General features: G+C 60.9%; 1 protein-coding gene across 1 annotated transcript; it reads left to right on the top strand.

Annotated features, from left to right (window-relative positions):
• Positions 1–2,354: 2,354 nt before the first annotated feature.
• On the top strand, positions 2,355–15,956 carry CAPN11 (calpain 11). Its single transcript, XM_082307579.1, has 22 exons — positions 2,355–2,417; positions 5,264–5,546; positions 6,142–6,211; positions 7,697–7,815; positions 7,958–8,091; positions 8,267–8,435; positions 9,028–9,111; positions 9,198–9,283; positions 9,495–9,569; positions 9,983–10,143; positions 10,223–10,392; positions 10,611–10,622; positions 10,914–11,125; positions 11,249–11,288; positions 11,553–11,618; positions 11,967–12,024; positions 12,123–12,187; positions 13,056–13,124; positions 13,256–13,334; positions 14,137–14,253; positions 14,329–14,387; positions 14,652–15,956. Exons 2-22 carry the CDS (start codon positions 5,301–5,303, stop codon positions 14,676–14,678), a joined length of 2,118 nt encoding a protein of 705 aa, XP_082163705.1. The 5' UTR covers positions 2,355–2,417; positions 5,264–5,300; the 3' UTR covers positions 14,679–15,956.
• Positions 15,957–20,866: the final 4,910 nt, after the last annotated feature.

Here is a 20,866-nt window from a genome sequence, read left to right as displayed (position 1 = left end):
CTGGTTTGGGTGGACAGCTAAAGCCTTTGGGAAAGGGAGAGGGGTGCTAGACCCCTGGAGCGCAGCTTGGCAGGGAACGCTTTCCTGCTGTGTGATGCTGCTTGTAGCTCAGCCCTCCCTTAAGCACAGGGGCAGGCAGCAAGCAGCCAGCCCCCAGGGCCACTCTCTGGTGCAGGCTGGAGCTGGGGTGGCTCCCAGGCAGCTGCTGTACACTCATTAATTTGTGTACAGTGGCCGTTGCTCGGAGAATGGCGCGATGGAGAGGCGAGGTGTGGGACAGGCCTCTGAGAGACAGACGAGTGACCCCAAGCTCCCAGCTCCGCTCCCACCTCACGTTGTTCAGGCTCGGTGGCTTCATGTGCCAGCACCGCAGAGTGAGCAGGGGACGGAAAGCTCTCCTTCTACCTGCAGCCAAAGGACTGGGAGGAGGCAACGCCTGGGCACAGACAAAGAGAACCAAAGACCGAAAGAAGAACTGTGGCCGCCGCCAAGTCCCTGCAGGCATTGCTGCAAAGGGAAGCTTGAGGGAAAGGAACAAGGAAATTGTGCGGGTATTTGTGCAGGTGTTTGACAGAAACTGCTCCCAAGCAGAAGGGGCAGGACGCAGGACTGCCTGTGTGACAGGATTACACGGGAGCTGTCTCCTACCCCAGGAGAGTCAGTGGTGAAAGCGGCTTTAAATGCCACTGAGGGGTAATGAGGCAAGAGATGAACAGGAGGAGAACGGGGTCATAACGAGGACGGGCACTGTCCTGGGTGGATCTGAGTGGGCAGGGCGGTCAGTGGTGGCCGGGGCCAGAGAAAAAGCTGGCAGAGCTGTTCAGGAACAAGCCCTGGCATTGCCGGTCTGCTTGCTCCGTGTCTGAAAGCACGCTGCTGCCTGCAGCTCGGTGCAGAGCTGGCCCATGACCCCAGCAGGGACCCCCTGCACTTCCAGCCTGCGGACAGTGACACAGCTGCCTTCCAGCTGAGGACAAGATGGAGTGGCCGCTGCAACGATGCAGAGCAGGGCACGCCAAAGCCTCCTTGACACCAGGGTGGGCAGAACAAGCTGCTTGTAGCAGGCTCTCCTAGGTGGGGATGGGGACAGGGCAGCTCCAGTGGGTCCTGGTCAGGGCCGGAGCATTCCCATGTGGGTGCAGCAGCAGGACCGTGCTACAGCTGGTTTTGAATGTCCTGGTTGCCCTTCCCTCAGGCAAGGGACACAGCTTCTCACCCCACGTGCAACCCGCTCCCTGCTCAGCAAGGATTTGCCCCCATGGGGCAAGGCGGGGTGGGTTAGAAAGCAGGCGCCCTGTGAAGCCTGGGTGAGCGGCTGGATGCCAGCTCCTGCAGTGAGGCGGTGCGGGCACGGCCTCCCCAGATGCAACCGGGCACAAGGGGAGGAGAAGGAGCCCCACGGTTGGTGCCACCCATTGGGATCACCGTGTTCAGCCCTGGCACCAGAAGGATGGCGGTGCAGAGCTTCTTCCCGGGGCTAGGGCAGGTGAGGCTGGGCCAGGCCATGCCGAACTGGGCTGAGCTGAGCTGGTCATGCCAGGCCATGCCATGCTGTGCTGAGCCACGCTGGCCATGCTGGGCTAGGCCATGCCAGGCCAAGCTGTGCAGTCCATGCTGGGCCATGCCATACCAGACAAAGCCATGTTGCACCACACCGGGTTGTGCGGTGCCGTGCCGAGCCCCGCCGTGGCTGTGCCCGTCAGCAACGGCACCACCTGGCATAGCCGCACTGTGACTCATGGAGGGCATGCACGGGCAGCCCCACTGTGGGAAGCCCCAGGGCAGTGGGACCTGCTCAGGATGGGCCCTGCCGGCACCCAGCAGCAAGGGGCAACTGGTGGGGTGGGTGCCAGCCGTGACTGCCTGGGCTTGCAGGGGTGAGGTGGTGCGGGAACAGCCTCCCTAGGCATGAGGGAAGGAGAAGGGAGCTCACGGTGAGTGACACCCGTTGGGACCACTGTGCTCAGCCCCAGCGCCAGCTCAACGAGCCCTGGGACAAGGTGTAGTGCAGAGCTTCACCCAGCTAAGCTGGGGTGCCAGCAGCGTGGGGCAGTGCCATGTCACCCCTAAACCCCCTCCCAGGGGAAAGTCGCTTCCTCTTCTCCTTCCAGCCACACTTTCCGTGTGCACCGAGCTCCCCGCTCGGAGCAAAGGTGGAAGCGGCGCGCCCAGCCCGGCGGTACCCCTCCATCCCCGGGGAGAGGCTGGCAGCAGACAGGACCTCACCAGCAGCACCAGTTAAATCCCTTCCCGGTAGCTGTGAGCCGTCTCTGCGCCTTTAATTCCCCCTCCCACCGCCCTCCCGGCTTTGCTGGCACATCCTTCCCGCCTCAAACCCCACCTTCCGCGGGGCCGAGCCGAGCCGGGCTGGGCTGGGCTGGGCTGAAGCGGGCAGGGCGGTGGCGGCGGCAGCTTCCGTAAGTCCATCCCCCCCCCAACCCCATCCTCATCCTTATCAGACCCCCAGAACGGGGTTAGCAGCCGGGGGGGTCCCCGGGGCCGGGCGGGCAGGGCTCCTCCGCCGCGGGGGCATTCGCCCCCGCGGCGGAGGAGCCCTGCCCGCCCGGCGACGGCCCCCCCGGCTGCTTCCCCTGGACTCTGAGCTGCTCCAGGCTTGCCTCTCCCCCTCTTTTTAACCGCGGGGATTTTTTCCTTAGATAACGCAGCCGCAGAGACCCGTAGGTTTCCCAATCAGGGCGGCGAGTACATTGGGTACCGCAGCAAAGCCGGGCTGCCATGGCCCGACCCCAAAACCAACGCCGCATCTCGTCGAGGGGATGCGGGAACGTAAAAGGGAGCTTGTGGAAAATGAGGATTTTTGTTACCCGGAGGACTGGGAAGGGCCTTGCGCAGTGTGGGACCCTAAGGGCGGTGGTGGCTCCTTGCCCCAGCTGAGTATGCGGCAGGATGCGGTGTCTGGGCTCGGCCTGGCTCCCCCTTCCTTCCGTCTCCAAGAGCAGCTGGCGAGCTGGAGGTCTGCAGAGATTTTTGGCTGGACTTCAGCAATGATGCGGTCCAGGGGTTTTTCGGTATGTGCTAAGGTGCACGAGATATTGGGGACCCTGCGGGGAGCAGCGTGTCTTTCTGCTCCCACCTAGGAGGGATCAGAGGTGCCTCCGATACTGGAAAGCATCATACTGTGGTTGGATGTTGCCTGGTGTGGAAAACGGCCCTGGGGGGTTGGCTTGGCTTGGCTTGGCTCTGCACGCCGTGGAGGACCTGCAGGGTCCATCAGCATCAGCCTGGTGGTTCCTGTCCCATTCTGGGGTCTGAAATATTTTTCCTCGCTCTGCGCCTGCGTGACTTCCGTCTGCCACTGAGCATAACCTTCCCGAGTATTTTGAGCCACAGAGCTAAGAATAACTCGCACGGTGCCCATGTCTGGGCTGCACACAGCTCCCCGTGTCCGCGGCCATGTCCAGTGCCGGTAGGCAGGGCGGGAGAGGGTGCAGGGAGCCTGGCAGGGGCTGCGGGCAGGGGAAGATCCCTGGCCCTCAGCAGGCTGCGGTGTGGGTGGTGGGGAGGTGGCGAGGTGGGAGCTGGAGGCTGTGCGGGTGGCTGCATTGGGGATTCCTCCTCCTGCAGCCCCCCTGGGCTCCGGGCAGCGGCTCGGACCGGAGGAGCTATCCTGCCAGCTCTGCAGGCCACGAGTGCCTCGCCGCGGGGAGAGGCTGCCAGGGTGCTGGCTGCAGAGCAGGAGTCGGAGGGATGAGATGATGGAAAAGGGCTGAGCTCCATAGATTTGGGGCCATTGCAGAGGAGAGAAGGGCTGGCGCTGCCTTGGAGACGGATAGTAGGTTTAGAGCATCCCAGGGCAGGCGGAGTGATGGGGAGGAGTAGATTTTCCTCCTGAAAAGCTTCTGGTTAGGGCAGCCCCTTGGGTTAGCAGCCAGGTTTATGCCCTATGCACATGCCAAGAGCTTGCATCCTTTTTGGTGTTGCCTGCCTTCCCTTGGCTATCACAGCACTTCAGGACAAGGAGAGCCGCCTCTCCGGAGCCGGCTGCACCCTGCTCCCCTGGGACAGGACATGGGGGAGGCAGCAGGCCAGTGCTGGCATCCTAGCCCGCTGCTCTGGGTGGGTTACTGGCTCCTGGGTTATTTACCCGAGGACTGCTCCGCTGCCTCGCACGGAGAAACCTCCGGAGTTTTCCGCACCAGCCCCGCCGAGCAGGAGCTGAGATGGCTGGGGAGTGGGGCAGGCTAAGCTGCAAACGCCAGTGGGCCCATGGCGGTGGTACCTGTCCTACAGCCCTGCTGCATGGGGGGCTGGACCAGATGGCCCCCGGGGGGCCCTTCACAGCCTGGGCGGCGCGGTGGGCGCGAGCGCCGGCTCCTGCCGTGGGTGCAGGTCCGAGGGCAGCTGGGGCTTGCCCCACTGCAGCGGGTGCAGTGGGGCAGGGCTGCGGGGGCTCCGCGGGGTCTGCCCTGCCCCGGTCTCCTGGTGCCCGGGTGCCCCGCTGCACTCCGTATCCCTTTCCCGGTGCCTCCCAGCAGGCTGCTCCGCTGGCCGCCGGCGAGTCTTGAGTCACCCCGCTCGTGTGTGGTGTGTGCGCTGGGAAGGGCCGTCCCGCCTCTTCCTTCCCTCGTCCTCCGCTGGCCCCATAGATAGAGCCTCTCTGCGCCCCGCTGGGCTCCTCCCTTCCCGGCCCTATTGACTCAGTGCTCAGGCAGCCGGGGCGGCCTTCGAGGGAAAGGGAGAGGCGCCTGGGGCTGGGAGAAGCTGCGAGGCGGCCGCTGACGCCCTCCCGGCTGCGACGGGTGAGGAGGAGCCGGGGCGAGGGAAGGTCCCGGAAAGCTGCGCCGGGAGGAGAGGCTGTCAGGGGCGGAAAGCTCCTGAAATTCCTCCGGGCTCGGCCTTTCTGCGCAGCAGTGACGGGACAGGACGGGAGAGACGCAGCCCGGCCGCCAACGGGCTGCCTCCTCCCAGCCGGCTCTCAAAGCCGCTCTGCTCCTTCGGTGTTCCCTAAAGACAGCAGGGCTGCGATGGCTGGGCTGGAGGCCGTGGCTCAGAACGGGGCTGCTGCTGGGGATGGGATGTGGGGAGGTCCTCCTGGTGCCTGGGCACACCCTGGGGATGCTCTGCATGCCGGCTCGGCTCGCTGCCCCGGGGCAATGCTGATGGAGAAGGTCCCTGCTGTGGGGCCGGTGGGAAATGAGGATCTAGCCTCCGAGCCTGGCACTGTGTGAAATGGCTGATGTCCCCAGGGGGGTGCAGGGGTACCAGGCTCTGCCTCAGCCTGGCCATGCCCGTTTCGTTGCAGGGAGTGGAGCTGAAGGTAGCGCTGCCAGTGCCCGGCCATGATGCCCTTTGGTGGGATGGCTGCCCGTCTGCAGAGGGACCGCTTGAGAGCCGAGGGGGTTGGCCAACACCACAACGCCATCAAGTACCTCAACCAGGACTATGAGGCCCTCAAACAGGAGTGCATTGAGAGCGGCACCCTCTTTAGGGACCCCCAGTTCCCAGCCGGCCCCTCTGCCCTCGGATTCAAGGAGCTGGGGCCGCACTCCAGCAAGACACGGGGGGTGGAGTGGAAACGTCCATCGGTAAGTGTCGGGCTTGCTTCTCCTTGGGCTGAGCTGACGTCCCTGCCCTGCAATGTCTGCACCGATGTGGTTCGCCAAGCTGCAGCCTGGCCCTGGCCTGCTCCTCTCGGTGCTCAAAGTCCCTCGAGTGCTTCATAGCCTCCTTTCCCAAGGGCCTAGAGCAATGCCCCATGAGGGTCTGCTCAGAAAAGCATCCTGTCTAGCAGACCCTGCTTCCTCTGGGCAGCAGACTGTGGGCTTTAAAATGGGTGGGCTATGTCATTGCTTCTAGGTGTCGTGGCATAGGTGTGTCACCCTCAGTGACTGGGGCTTTTGAGGGTGTATAGCCCCTGGTGCCACAAGTGCAAGGGGAATGCCATTAGTCTATCTAGCTGTGTCCTCCCACGGCTATGGCAGAAGATCTTGCCTTACCTTACCGTGATGGCCTTGGGGTTGCAGTCAAGCAGATGTCCCTGGCAGAGGGCAGGTGGGGTGCATCTCTTGGGGACCGTATACCCTTCCTCCCGAGTCAGAGCTGCAGCGGGTGCCAGCCCCCCAGAAGCCCAGGCCCTGCCGAGATCCAGCACCAGCATCTGATTCTCTCCTCCTCCTGCAGGAATTAGTGGATGACCCTCAGTTCATCGTTGGCGGTGCAACCCGGACGGACATCTGCCAGGGGGCTCTGGGTGAGTGCTGGAGCTCTGTCCCCGGACCTTGGTCCGGAGAGCAGTGGCTGGGGAGCATTGGCGTGGCTGGAGAAGAGGTGTTTGTGTAAGGTTGAGGGGGGACCAGTGCCTTTCACAGAACCTTTCCCCAGGCCCGTGCAGCGCATTTTCATGCCGGCCTCTTCGCAACCATCTCTGTACCGACGGCTCCCTTCCCATGTAGTGCAGTGGAAACTGGAAGCCGGGGGACACCCTGTGCCTCCTGGTGGCTCTAGGTTAAGGCTCCATGAAAATGGGTTGATGCGTGCACAGCTTGACCACGCTAAGATCAGGGGAGACGTTGGGTGGATCCATGCCTGACACATGCCAACAGCAACGCCAGGAGCTGCTCCAAAGAGCTCCCTGCTTTGGTAAATGGTGAGGGATGGCAGCTGGATGACAGTAACAAACTGAGGTGAGGATGTGCTGGTCATGACACAGTGCTTGCGAAGCAACGTGGTGTGGCAGAAGGGAACTGAGAGGAGAGCTACGGAGCACAAGTGGTGATTTGTCATTTCTCCAGGGATGTCTCCCAAGGCAAAGGCACTGAGACAAGGAGAGCAGTGTTAATGGGCTGGGTAGGCTGGCAGGGCTGGCAACTGGGGTTTCGTGGTCATCGGAACCAGATCTGGGTACTACCAAGAGTGTCGTCCTGATCTGGATCAAGTTGGGCACTTCATTGGGAGCATCGTACACGATGCTCAGCACACATAGCACGCTGATTTCAGGGCTGACCACGTTTAATGCATCCGGCAATTAGAACAAACGTGAGGTGGTAACTGGAGTATGTAACAGCCCAGAGCACTGCGGTGCTGTTCAATTGGTTATTAAAGTCTGAAATGCTGTTTTGCCAAACCACAGCCCAGTACGGGTTATCCAGGCCCAAGGCTAAGGTGTGACAGGCTTCAAAGGCAAAAAAGAAAGGGGAACTAAGGCAAAGAATTTAAAACGCAGTGCTAGCCTGGAGCAGCACTTGTCGTGAAGAGCACTTGGAAGGAAAAGTGCGGTGGTGTTGCTCGCAATTTGAGAAGCTGGGGCAGCAGCATTAAACCTCTTGCTTCATAAAATGTTTTTTTAAAAGCAAAGTGTAATTCCGCTGCAGAACTCACTGTCTGAGATGTGGAGGGCAGTCATACGAATGAGTCCCAGGCGGGTCTAGATAAATGGCTGCAGGAGGGGGCTGTTGATGCTGACTGTTTGTGGTGGTCTGGACACAGGCTCCAGGTCAGGGAGGATCATTCCCTGTTGCCTTGGGCTCATACTTCTCTCTGAGGCAGGCTGAACGAGCCTGGCTCCCTGAGCTCTCTTTGTCTGATGGACCCTCTCTGGTTTCTCCACGTGCTTTTTGAGCTGGGGAGCCCCAAATGTTTGCAAAGAGAGCACACCACAGGCTCCTACACATCCACCGCCTACCCTCCCAGCTTGGGAGGTGGTGGGTGCTCACACCGGCTTCCTCTCCTTCCCCAGGCGACTGCTGGCTGCTGGCTGCCATCGGCTCCCTCACGCTCAACGAGGAGCTCCTGCACCGCGTGGTGCCCCACGGGCAGAGCTTCCAGGAGGACTATGCTGGCATCTTCCACTTCCAGGTGGGCTGGGAGCTCCTGGCCCTCCAGGGCTGGTGGGCTGGGGGCGGGAGGGAGGACGGTGGGTTGAGGCCATTCCTCTGGGGTAGGGATGAGCAAGTCCTGTGATGCTCCGAGCTCACCCCACTCTCTCCTGACCCCCCAGATCTGGCAGTTCGGTGAGTGGGTGGATGTGGTGGTGGACGACCAGCTGCCCACCAAGGACGGGGAGCTCCTGTTCGTGCACTCGGCAGAGTGCACCGAGTTCTGGAGTGCTCTGCTGGAGAAGGCCTACGCCAAGTGGGTACCCCCATGGCGGGCACATGGGTGGGTGGGGGACAGGGCACCTCACTGTGCGGAGCAGAGGGGAGGGGGTCTCTTCTCTCCCTGGCCCTGCTTGTGCTGGGTGCCTGAGGAGGAGCAGTGTGCTACGTCCTTGTCCCCTCACACGCCCCTCTTGCCGGCCGACACTCAGGCTGAACGGCTGCTACGAGGCGCTGTCAGGGGGCAGCACCACCGAGGGCTTTGAGGACTTCACTGGCGGCGTGGCAGAGATGTACGACCTCAAGCGACCGCCGCGCAACATGGGCCACATCATCCGCAAGGCACTGGAGAGGGGGTCCCTGCTGGGCTGCTCCATCGACGTAAGTGGTATGCCGGGATGAGCCAGGGGCTCTGCCCCAGCCATGGCCAAAGCGAGGCCTCGTAGCCTGAGATCATGTCAGCAGTCCCCTCGCTGGGACACCAGGCAGGAGGTTACTTCTTTCCCCTCTTAGCAGAGCACCCTTTCCAGAGCCAGCGTAGCAGCCCCAGGGCACAGGGAGTGGGGCTGCAGCCCAGATGCTGAGAATGGGGTTCTTTGGATGGAGCAGGAGTGTCCACCTCAAGCGTGGGCTGTTGAACAAGGGTCTGCCTATAGCTCTGGCCATGTCTTACGTCAGCATCTGAGAATTATCTGGAGCAGGCCTTTCCATCCATTCCCTCTCATTAAATCCTTTTCTCGCTTTCTGAATTTTGGGTTGTTCCCTGATGGATCTTCAGGGTCTTCTGGCTGGGAAACTGTCTTTACATTGTCCTCAGCCAGCAGCCTTCGAGCAGAGGGTGCTGGTACCTGCTGCTTCTCTTGGCTGGAGCAGCACGAAGCAAGGGGAATTCTCCACGCCATGGAGGGAAGGGGTAGGGACAGGACTACATGAATTTAATCATATTCACTTGAGCTTTGCACATTCTCCTCAGATCACAAGTGCCTTTGATATGGAAGCGGTGACCTTCAAGAAGCTGGTGAAGGGCCATGCCTATTCTGTCACAGCCTTCAGAGATGTGAGTTGGCTATGCGAGACTTTAATAGCAATAAAATAGCCTGGCCGGTGGCATGGGCTCAACCTCCTGTGTCTGGTGGCCGGCAGGTGAACTACCGGGGTCAGCAGGAACAGCTCATCCGCATCCGGAACCCCTGGGGTCAGGTGGAGTGGACCGGAGCCTGGAGCGATGGGTGAGTTGGACAGATGGGACTTCAGTCCCGCTGCTGGTGGGCCCGCGGGCTCTGCAGACACAGCAATCAAGTGCGCGGCATTGCTGAGGGGAAGTTCGCAGCATGCGGTGCCCTTTGCATCAGTGAGGGGGGCAGTTGAGGGCCAGCTCTGAAGTGCTCTCGATTCACCTTGAGTAGTCCTCATCTAATTGTCTCTCTTCTGCTGCTCCAGCTCCTCCGAGTGGAACAACATTGACCCTGACGACAGGGAAGAGCTGCAGCTGAAGATGGAGGATGGAGAGTTCTGGTGAGTGCCGGAGCAAACTTCTGCTCTTCTTCAGCAGCCAGCCTGGGAAGGAGCAGAGGAGCTGGGGAGAAATCCCGTGGTCCTGCTTCACTTGAAACACATGACCTGCCTTTACGAGCTGGCTTTCCAGCACCGGAGAGCCTGCTAGCATTTCCTTATCTGATCTAGTTAATAATTTTCCTCTCTTCAAGGAAATTCAGCCGAACTAAATGCAAAATAAGCCTCTAGGAAGGGTAAACACCCCTTCTGCCTGAAACCCAGCAGCAGGCTTTAAATGAGCTATAACTGCTCAGGGTAAAAGATCTTGCTGTCACTTAATTCTCCAAAAACGCTGGCTGGGTCCGGAGCTGCTTGTGTTCTCCTCCCTCCCCGCCAGCGGTGCCCTGGCCTCAGCCTCTGCCTGCCTCCTGCAGGATGTCTTTCCGGGACTTCTTGAGGGAGTTCTCCAGGCTGGAGATCTGCAACCTGACCCCCGATGCCCTCACCAAGGACGAGCTCAGCAGGTGGCACACGCAGGTGTTTGAGGGCACCTGGCGCCGGGGGAGCACTGCCGGGGGCTGCAGGAATCACCCAGGTACCTCTCCCCCCAGTATCTCCGCTCTTGGCAGCGCAATTGAGCTGGGTATCTCATCCACATGTCGTCTTCCTCCCAGCCACGTTCTGGATCAACCCCCAGTTTAAGATCAAGCTGCTGGAAGAGGATGACGACCCCGGGGACGATGAGGTGGCCTGCAGCTTCCTGGTGGCTCTGATGCAGAAGAACCGGCGGCGGGAGCGGCGGGTGGGGGGCGACATGCACACCATCGGCTTCGCTGTCTACGAGGTAACCCCTGCCCGCCCCAATGCTGCTTCCTTGGGACCAGCTCAGCCCTGCCAGTCCTGCCTGGACCTGGCACCCCACTCCTCAAGGAAACCTTTCCCACCTGCTTTGGCTGGTCTGTGGGTTAATGTCCCCTGTCCCCTGCTCCCCATGCTGTAAGGGATGGGGGCAGGTACTGGGATTCTGATTTTTTTTTTTTCCCTTTTTTCTCCTCCCTGCAGGTTCCTGAGGAGGTACGTCCTGAGCTGCCGGAGCCTACCCTGTCTTGGAGGGGAGCACAAGAGTGGGCAGGAATGGGTTAATGCACATGCATGTACACATGTGCACCCAGTGGTGTGGGAGCTCCCACCGCGCTGGCAGTGGCTGGGGTGCTAATGGGTGCTGGGCACCTCGGTGCGGGAGGGATGGCTCCTGCTGGGATGGGCAGGGCAGGGGCGTCCTGCCCAACGGGGCTGCCCTTGGTCCTGCCGCTCCCTATGGGTCCCCCCCGTTGCTGTGGTCCACAAGCACGTTCATTCCCTCAGGCCCAGGGCAGCCAGAACGTGCACTTGAAGAAGGACTTCTTCCTGCGAAACCAGTCCCGGGCACGGTCCGAGACCTTCATCAACCTGCGGGAGGTGAGCAACCAGATCCGGCTGCCCCCTGGCGAGTACATCGTTGTGCCCTCCACCTTCGAGCCACACAAGGAGGCCGACTTCATCCTGCGGGTCTTCACCGAGAAGCAGTCGGACACGGCGTGAGTCCCTGCCCGCCCAGGGGACACCCTGTGTGTGTGAGTGGTGGGACACTTCCCCACCGCAGGCAGCCTGCTGGCTGGGGACCCCACTCATCACTTTGGTTTCCTCCTTTCTGCCCCCAGGGAGCTGGATGAGGAGATCTCAGCAGATCTGGCAGATGAGGTAGGAGCTGCCGCTTTGGTTCAGTTGGTGCTGAGGCTCTGGGGCTTGGAAGGGGGAGCTGCAGGCAGGAGGTGGCTGCCTGGGTTTGGGATGTCACTGTGGCTGGAGAGGGGCTGGCAGGGTTGAGGTGATGGGGATGTGGGAAGTCAGAAAGATGAGAACAAAGAAGAGCTTCCCTTCCAGTTTGGGTTTGCTGAGCCTGGGAGGCAGGGCAGAACCTGTGTTTGACCGCTAACCTCTTCTTTCTGGCCTGCATCACCCCAGGAGGAAATAACTGAGGATGACATAGAGGATGGCTTCAAGAACATGTTCCAGCAGCTGGCAGGGGAGGTGGGTACGGCTGCGCCGAGCTCTGGGGGCCCCTGGCCTGGGGAGAGGATGGGACGGGACCCCTGGCTGTGGGAGCTCCAGCCCACCCCATGCTCGCTCAGTCCCATCCTGCAGACAAGTCCATCTCTGCCGCAGCTCAGCCCAGCTGCCCCCAGGGGTGGTGTGACGGGAGCAGATTTGGGGAAGGGGCATCCAGCTGTGGCCCAAACTCTTCTGGGCATGTAGGAAATGCAATGGCACCCTGGTGCTTTGTGACTAAGGCAGAGGTGTTTAGGCAGGAGGTGGGGAATGGCCACAGGTGGGGTGGAGAGCAGGCGAGGGGTGCTGCTAACTCTGCTCCTGCTGCAGGACATGGAAATCAGCGTCTTTGAGCTCCGGACTATTCTGAACAGAGTCATTGCTAGACGTAAGTGCTGCCCTTCCCGCCCCTTGCTCCCCGTGGCTCAGGCCTGCTCAGCAGGTTGGGTTTTGATGCACATGCTCGACCTCCTCCTTCCTCCTCAGACAAAGATCTGAAGACAGATGGGTTCAGCCTGGACTCCTGCCGCAACATGGTCAACCTGATGGATGTATCCTCTTGGTGCTGCGGGCAGGGGCCAGCTTCCCTGGTGCTCAGCCTGCTGGCAGCAAGGCTTCCATGGGAGCTGGGATTTCGCTCTCTGGCCATGCCGAGGCTGTTCAACCAGGGGAAGGAAAGAAGGAAGGAAGGGGTCCCTGTGGCTTCAGGACCACCTGCCCTACACCCCTGGGCTTTAGCAGCAGGTTTTTTGGAAAGGGCCATCCATTCCCCTGCTTGCTTTGGGCCCTGGCTCCGCCGCCAGAAGCCCAGCCCAGCCCCACTCGCACCTTCAACCTTCCCCTCCAGGAGGAAGCGCCCTGCGCTTCCCTTCCCCACAGGCTCCCCAGCCTGACCTGCCGTGATGCCACCCAGCCTTTGAGGCGCTCGTGAAAGGGAACAAGGGCTGTTGGGCTTCTTTCCCCACAAACCATCCTGTCCAGCAGTTGAGGATGAGAGGTGTAAAGCGACAGGAGCCATGGCCTGTGTTCCTGCTTGCACAAGGAAATGCCACTGAGGGGTCAGGCAAGGGTAGAGCAGCAGCTCCGAGCCCTTCTCCAGCCTGGCCATGCAGCATCCCCTTTCGCTGCAGGCCAGTCCAGTTTTGCTCTGAGGACACCACAGCAGTGTGCTTCCTACTGCAGCAACACGGCTGCTCCTGGGGAGTGGCATGGCAGCTACTTTAAGTGTTGCACTTTCCCCACTGGGTTGCGGGCTCTGATCTTGCTGATGCTGCAGGACAGAGAGGGAAAGTTGGGGGGAAAATTGGGCAGGCCAAGTGTGGCCAGGCTTTTCTTGCCTCAGGTGTCTGGGATCTGATGGCTTTGCCTTTGCACCACCCCCTTTACTGGCTGCTTTCTCCTTGACCCTCTCCTCCCCAGAAAGATGGCAGCGCCCGCCTCGGGCTGGTGGAGTTCCAGATCCTGTGGAACAAGATTCGGAGCTGGCTGGTGAGGAGGAGTGGGGGGCACGGCACACTGCACAGGGGTGGCATCCCTCCTGGGGCAGCAGGGTGAGGGGGCAGCCAGGCTGGAGGCCGCAGGAGAGCCTGCCCTTCACATCCTCCATGATGTTTTTGCAGACGATCTTCCGCCAGCATGACCTGGATAAGTCAGGCACTATGAGCTCCTACGAGATGCGCATGGCTCTGGAGTCAGCCGGTAGGTCTGGAGAAGGATGGGGCTGTGCTGAGGGGTGGGGAGGGGGCTCCTGCTGTCAGACCCCTGTCCCAAGTAGCTGGAGAAGAGTGAAACCAGCCGATACGGTGTGCTTGGAGCCAGTCTGCTGTGGCAGTGAGATATGGCCCGTGTCTGCACTGGGTTCTCTCCATCCCAGCTGTGCCAAGTGCTGGTGCCTCAGGGTTAGAGATGCACACAAGGTGGTCCCAGCCTCTGTCCTTCTCTGACCTGCAGGGTCCCATCTTGGTGAAAGAGAGGTCTGGAGTGGATCAGTGAGCTAACTAGTCATAGCCTTACAGTTCTTAAAGGGGGCTTATAAGAAAGATAGGGACAGACTTTTTAGCAGGGCCAGTAGCGATAAGACAAGGGGTAATAGTTTTAAACTAAAAGAGGGTAGATTCAGACTAGATATAAGGAAGAAATTTTTTACAATGAGGGTAGTGAAACACTGGAACAGGTTGCCCAGAGAGGTGGTAGATGCTCTATCCTTGGAAACATTCAAGGCCAGGCTGGATGGGGCTCTGAGCAACCTGATCGAGTTGTAGATGTCCCTGTCAATTGCAGGGGGGATGGACTAGGGGACCTTTAAAGCTCCCTTCCATCCCAAAGCATTCTATGATTCTATGATATGGCTCCAGGGAGAGCATCCCCTCTTCCTGCTGAGGCTGGACTTGGTGCCTTTCCTTGCATGGGTTGGTGGCCCCTTTGGGTAGGTGCATGGACTTCCATAGTTACGTCCTCCTCTCCTGCCTCCCTGGTGTGCTGACTGCTCTCTGCCTTGCAGGTTTCAAGCTGAACAACAAGCTGCATCAGGTGGTGGTGGCCCGCTATGCAGACGCTGACATGGGTGTGGACTTTGACAACTTTGTCTGCTGCCTGGTTAAGCTGGAGGCCATGTTCAGTGAGTGCCGGCCCCAGGGCAGAGAGGGCAGGGACAGAGGGACAGGTAGCTCACCTTGCTCTTGTGCCCCTGCAGGGTTCTTCTACAGCATGGACCCCGAAGGCACCGGCACTGCTGTCATGAACCTCTCCGAGGTGAGAGCTCAGCCCAGTGGTGAGGTGGGCCCAGAGGTGGGGTGGGAGACGAGGGGACAAGGCACTAAGGTGAATGGGGCACCTGGGGTGGGTGGTAGAAAGCCCTCCAGCCCCTTGGGTAGGGAAAGAACCCATAAAAGATAAAGATGAGAAAATGGGATTGCTTCAGGCTCTATCTGTCAACTTTGACAGCCCTCCAAGAAACATGAGAGCATGTCAAAAATGCACCAGCCCCTGCTCATCCCTTCTCCCTCTCCTTCCCAGTGGCTGCTGCTGACGATGTGCGGCTAGGAGCCACAACAGATCCACTGCGGCTGGGACACCCCAGCGGGCCCCCTCCAAGTGCCTCCCCTTGGATCTGCGGACACAGGATACTCTTCCCACCTTGCTCCATCCCACGCTGAGCCGCCAGCCCTGCCTTCCCAGCAAGCCTCACGCCGCCCTCTCCGGTGGACCAGGGGTCAAGGCAGGCAGGGGATGCCCTTCTCCTCTTCTGGGCTGGGCTTCTTTCCACTCCCCCCCTCCTCTCTCCCCACCCCAGAACAGGAGGAGGGCAAACAGCATGGGATACCTGTGCATCCCTGCACCGCGCGTGGGGGCCAGCTGCAGAGCAGGGAGAGGCAGGAGCTGCTGGGGGAAGAGAGGGAGGTACCCGTATCGCTTGCTCTAGTGCTGCCCCATCCCCGCTGGCTTGCATTGCCTGTCTCTGTGCACGCCTGGGAGCATCAGCAGGTACTGCCTTGCTCAGGCAGAGGCGGCGGGTTCCCGGGGAGCCGGAGTGCCCTTCTGGGAGGAGGAAGGGCCATACTCTTCTTCTTGAAGCCATTGCACTTCACTCATCACCACTAAGCACGACCAAAGCATGGAGCCCACTGGCTCTTTCTGTGTGGCCTTCAACACATCCCTCGCGCCTCCATGCCCCTGCCTTTGCCCCACCACTGAGTCAAGCCCTGCAACTTAAGCACTGAATGTTTGGGGGCTCCCATACCACGTGAACACGTGCCACCCTGCAGTGCAGCAGAAGCTCCTCTCTTCTGTGTGGGCACAGCAATGCCACTATCATCACAGCGGCTTGGCCTCTCCTCCCATCCCTGGGAGCTCCTGGGGCATCCGCTGACCCTGCTCATGGCCCACAGCAGAGCTGGAGGGGGCCAGCACCCAAGAGGCGATGCCTTCCCCCAGAGGGGAGTGGGTGGTAGTTTAGAGGGGGTGTTATCCTGCGCACAGTTGGGTTTTTTCCCCCTTTCCCTCACCCTCCCACACTGTTACACTCCTCTTCCCCTGGGCTCCTTCGCCCAGTGTGGATGGGCTCCAGTGCCAACATATTTGCACTTCCCTGTGCTCCTCCACTCCCCTCACCTTCTTTTGGGGTAACAGGGTGGCTCCAGCTTGGCGGTGGGCGACAGCCCATCCTTTGCCCTGTAGAGGCAGGCAGGCAGTTAGCTTCCCCCAGACCCCTGTCATCGCTGGAGGACGCGTCTGTAGCAATAACCACTGCTGCCTGCCTGGCAGCTCCGCTTCCTCACCCTGCTCACCGCGCACTCCGGGAATAAAACGAGATCTGTTGGACATGTGGCCTGGGCAGTGACCCGGGGCTCGCGTCCTCCCTCTGCTCGCCTGGACCTGGGCTGGGGGGATGAGATGCGGAGCCAAGCCCAAGGCACGCTGCTTGCCTAGCTTGGGCCACGGGTGGAGGAGCACCACCAGGTACACATCTTGCTGTGGGGATTGGGGGGTCAATGTCCTCTAGGATTTTATAAAACTCGCCTCTTCCTTTGCAGGGAGGTCTTAGCACTGACACACAGGGGCAGCACCATGTAAGAGGGGTGTAAGGCAGCACTGCTCTTCAAAGTGAGAGCAAGCAGCATGCTGTTAGCAGGGCTGTTTGGTTATCCCAGGGATTTTTCAAGTGGAGGAGAAGACGGTGCTTGCTCCCAGGTGTCAGTGGGAGGGGGAGTGTGTTAGGGCTGGGCTGGGGAGCCAGGGCAGCTTCACCCTGGCCTGTGCCCCAGGGATGTGGGTGCTGCCGTGTTCCCACACAGCTAGGGGAGCCCTGGGTCTGGGCCACCATGTCCCAAAGGCTTCCCCAGGGCACTGCCAGGGAGGGCAGCTGCCGTGCAAGCAGCTGGAGCAGTTTAAACTCACCATCCCCCTGCCTTACCAGCCGCCCGGCAGCGGCTGAAGGCAGCCAGCGAGACTGCGTTTGGCTTGGTGGACTTTGCGCTGGGGCAGATTAACGTTGGTCACAGTTTGCTGCCCTGGCCAGCCCCTTGCCAAGGTTTCCTCTGCTAGTGGCAGAGCTGCAGTCTGCTCTTCGAGAAGGGTGTCTTGGGGAGGCTGGGGAGGGGAAAGAGGGTCCGCTTGGATAGGATGGAGTTAACTGTGGAGCAGGTGGGAGTGGAGGGCAGCCTGGAGCTCTGGACCCTGGAAAGGGACCATAGGAGGTATGTGACCCTGGGTAGGGGCTGTGGGAGGCCGGTCTTTTCCCCTGCTTCCTTTGAGGCCGTGCAGGTTATGGCTGGAGGCAAAAACCTTCCAGGAAAATGACAGTGGGTGGTGGGGCTTTTCACTGCGTGGCTCAGAGCAGGACTCGCTGTCAGCATGTGCCTCCTGCCCCTTGCTGCCACCCCAGAGGGGCATCGCAGCCCAGCCAGCCCCAGGGGTGCTCGGCATTTGGAAAAGGAGCGTCTTCACGCAGCTTATCCCCCCAGCATCTCAGTACCCCTCATGTGGGTGCCCTTTGTGCCAGCCCAGCTCTCCAGGACCGCTCTCCCCATGGTGGGGCAGCACCCAGCGCTGAGGCAAGCCAGCCTGGCTCAGAGCACGGCGGGGAGCTGAGATGCGAGGGCAGCTCCAGCTGGAGGGAGCATCCCCCCAGCTGCCTCCCCAGGCTGCCCTCTCCTCCGGAGGCTCCCCAGGGCTGGACGGAGGTGGGCTACTTGCACTTGGCTTGTGGCTACCTGTGGGGTGGGGATACCTCAGGGCTTGGCAGCCTGGGCTCGCCTGTGGAACCCCAAAGCCCCTGAGAAACAAAGGCTCAAAGCAGGGGGACAGGACATGGGGGCAAGCATGCAGAGTTGTCAGTGCTGTCCCAGCTGCGGAGCCTCGTCGCATGCACACAGGCCCAATTGTGGGGCATGGTGACACCCCGGCTTTGGGATGACAGCTGCCCCCAGCATAGCCTTACCAGAAGCCCCCTCCCTCCCTCCCTCCGGGTGCCAGCTGGCAGATCCCTTCCCTCGCCAGCCCCGGCAGCTGGCAGGCCAGTATCAGCAGGGAGTCCGCAGGCGGGGGGTCCCCAGCTGCCAGCTAATGCCATGAAGAGTAGCCTGGCTCGTCCCCCTCCTTGCAAAGGGGAACAAGGAGGATGCCCAGGAGAGTCCTTACATGCTGGTGTAGGGTGAGGAGCAAGAGTGGCTGGGGCCCAGCTGTGGCCAAAACTGCTCTTAGTGTAGGGTTTGTGTTGCCATGAGCACTAGCCAGCGAGAGCCAGCCCGCTCCTGCCTTTCCCACACCCGTCCCACCCGTCTGCGTTGGGCGGGAGTGCACAAGGTGGGCAGGCAGCACCCGTGGGTGCACGGCACCGCTGCTCCTGCTGCTCAGTACCACAGCATCCCCTCCTGCACCCCATGCCTTCCTCCTGCAGCCTGGAGCTGCCTGCTCGCCCTGGGGGTCCCCCCTCTCCCACCGGCTGCTCATGTCCATCCTCCAGGCACAGGAGGGGGGCAGGACCACAGCCCGTCCCCACCTGGCCCCACCAGCTGCCCCGGCAGCCGGGCTCTGGCCCCGTCTCCCCCTCAGTGCCCCGGGCCGGCGGCTGCAGGAATGTCAGTCCCGTGGGCACAAGGGTCCTTTGTGAGAGCGGAGCCGGTGGGCGGGGGGCTGTGGCCCACCCAGCAGCCCGAGCTGGGGCTGGGGAGAGCCGCAGCTGAGGGCACGTGCGTGGGCAGCAGCTGCGCCAGCATGGCCTCTCGGCAGTGTCCCCGCTGATGCAAGAGCCGTCAGGGAGGAAAGCCCCCCGTCCCGGTCCTCCTTACCCCTCCGGCACCAGCAGCTGGGCAGCGGGAGCATCCTGCAGCCACTGCCAGCCCAGGGAGCAGTGCCAACACCAGCATAGAGCTGGCACCTCCTTGGTGAGCCTCGGCACCCGTGCCAAGGGATGCCATGGGCTCAGCCACCCCGCAAGGGGAGCAGGAGGGCTGGGAGCGCGGGGTGGGGGCCGAGAGCACCGGGCAGCAGCTGCTGGATTCAGCCTTTTTCAACAGCTGCCATCTCAGTGCCAGCAAATGGGGAATGTGCGTGGGCTGGGGCTTTCCAGGGCCTGGCCACGGTGCGTTAAACAAACTATTTATAGCACTTGCGTCCCTCCCTGGCAGGAATGGCCCACGTTCCTCCTGTACAGGGCTGGATGCTTGGGTGCCACCGGTGTCCCCACCACCGACACCCTCTCGGGTCCCTGACAGAAGGGTGAGGTCTCCTCAAAGAAAGGACTCTCAGCCACCTCTCATCTTCCTCCCTCCCATTTCTGTTAGCTCCCAGTGCTATGCCCAGAGCAAGATTTGCAGCAGACCTCACACACCTTGTGAAGACATGCCCAAGGGCCATGCCCTTCTTCCTAGCATCCCCGCTCAATCCTCTGGAGCCTTAACTATGCAACAGCTGCCTTAAGCATTGGCAGGTGCCGATGGTTGCTCTGTCCCCTGCGCCTGCCCCAGAGGTGGCACGAGGGTCTCACCCTTCCACGAAGCAGAGATGCTGTCCTGGGAGCAGGCTGGGTGCTGGCAGGTCACTCACAGGGCAAAGACCAGGGATCTGGCCCCCTCTCAAAGCCCGTGCCAGCTTTGCCTGTTGGCTGACGGGGTGCCAGGCTGCTCAGCTGGCCTTCCCTCTGCTGCCGGGCAGCAGCGACCAAGAGTGGTCGTGCCAGGAGGTAGCACAGCTGTGTCCTGCCCAAAGGCTGGCATGTCCCACACCCCTGACCCTTCAACCGTGCCTTCTCCGAGGTGGCTGCCCAGTGGGTCGTCCTCTCCCAGAGGAGATGGAGATGCCGGCTGGCTCCCACCCTGGGATCTGCCCAGAAGACACGTGGGCTGTGAGCTCACCCCTGCTCAGCAGCAAGAAGGAAGGGGCTGGGCTTTGGGCAAGCCGAATCCCCAGGGCTTTGGGATGGCAGGCAAGAGAAGACAAGAGGACAGCTCCGCACAGTCCTGCCACCGCCCTGAGGACAGCTCCTGCAGCTGGGCTGCTTCCAGCCCTGCTCTCCCATCACTGGCGGTGCTCCGTCCGCAGGCTGCCTGGGACCCCGCGCCTACCTCACGCCGCCCAGGGGCATCTCCTGCTCCGTGTTTGCTGATGTCCAGCTGCTAACTGACCACCTGAGAGAAATCAGTGCTACGGAGGGGTACACGGTCCCTGTTTGGGCTCGGGAAGTGGATCCCAGCCCTCCCTGGCAATTAAATAAGGGATACTTGGTTGTGCAATTGGTATGACTAAGAAAATGAACGCCTGAAAGGAATCGGCCTTGATATATACCTGACAAAAAAGGAGCCGGCCACCTGGTGAGGGATTTTGAGCCCCTTGGTGAAGAAGGATGAAGGATAGACAAGAAAAATGGTTGAAAGACAGAGCAGTGACAGCAGGAGCAGAAAGTCCTCCATGGATCAGAGCGGTTACAGCAAGGCTCTACACGCCTTGGCCCAGGAAACACATGGGCACAGGACTCCAGTGCCCTAAATCTTGTGTTTGGAAGCAGATACTGGTGGGATTTCATTTTCTTTTGAGGTTGCATTCTCTTCCCAGCTCTGTGCCTGACTCACCAGAGCAGCAGGGTTAAGTCCCTCCACCTCCCTGGGCTGTGCTTTTACCTAGCTGTGAAAGCAGGCTAAAGCCCCTCACCTTCCAGATAGGGAAAGGGGCTTGGCAACATCTCTGCCTTTTTGACAGAGGCAAAAATCTGCCTCTTTACGAGTCCCAGGAGCTTGGTAAACAAGCCCTGCTCTGCTTTCTGCCCACTGCTGGGATGTTGCAAGCATCTGGTTCTCACACTGGGATAACGCCTACTGCCCTTACCTGCGCTTGCTCCCCGGGAAGGAACAGGTTTCTGCGGAGGCCACACACTGAAGCCCCTTTGTTCCCAAGGGATTTTCCACTCTTCCCCCTTATGTATCTCTGCCACTTAACGCCCCCAGGAATGTGCTGCAACACCTCTGCTGCAACACCTCTGCACCTGGCCAGCACCTCCCTTTCCCCTGGGACCAGAGGACAGGATTCCCCCGGCAGGCACGGTAGGGTGGGTGGTTCCCCCAGCTCTGGCAGGGCTTTTTCTGGGAATAGGTAAGGCTCCCTGGGGAATAAGATCTCTGCTCTCCTCCATCACTGTGGTCACTACCGCTGACCTCACTGCAATTTTCATCCCAGTGGTCCCCAGCCCGCTCAGAGGTGGGACCCTGCAAGGGCCCTCCGCACAGGGCGGGGATGTT

This window comes from Platalea leucorodia, assembly GCF_965183815.1.
Source record: "Platalea leucorodia genome assembly, chromosome: 3".
In the NCBI taxonomy this organism is placed as follows: Eukaryota; Metazoa; Chordata; class Aves; order Pelecaniformes; family Threskiornithidae; genus Platalea; species Platalea leucorodia.
The sequence above is the reverse complement of the archived record's forward strand: the minus strand, read 5'-3'. Positions and strand labels throughout refer to the sequence as shown.

Excerpts from the sequence above, each read along its gene's own strand:
- CAPN11 (XM_082307579.1), top strand. The coding sequence starts at position 5,301 with ATGATGCCCTTTGGTGGGATGGCTGCCCGTCTGCAGAGGGACCGCTTG. Across the intron at positions 5,547-6,141 it reads TGGAGTGGAAACGTCCATCG|GAATTAGTGGATGACCCTCA; the intron begins GTAAGTGTCGGG and ends CTCCTCCTGCAG. Across the intron at positions 7,816-7,957 it reads CTGGCATCTTCCACTTCCAG|ATCTGGCAGTTCGGTGAGTG; the intron begins GTGGGCTGGGAG and ends CTGACCCCCCAG.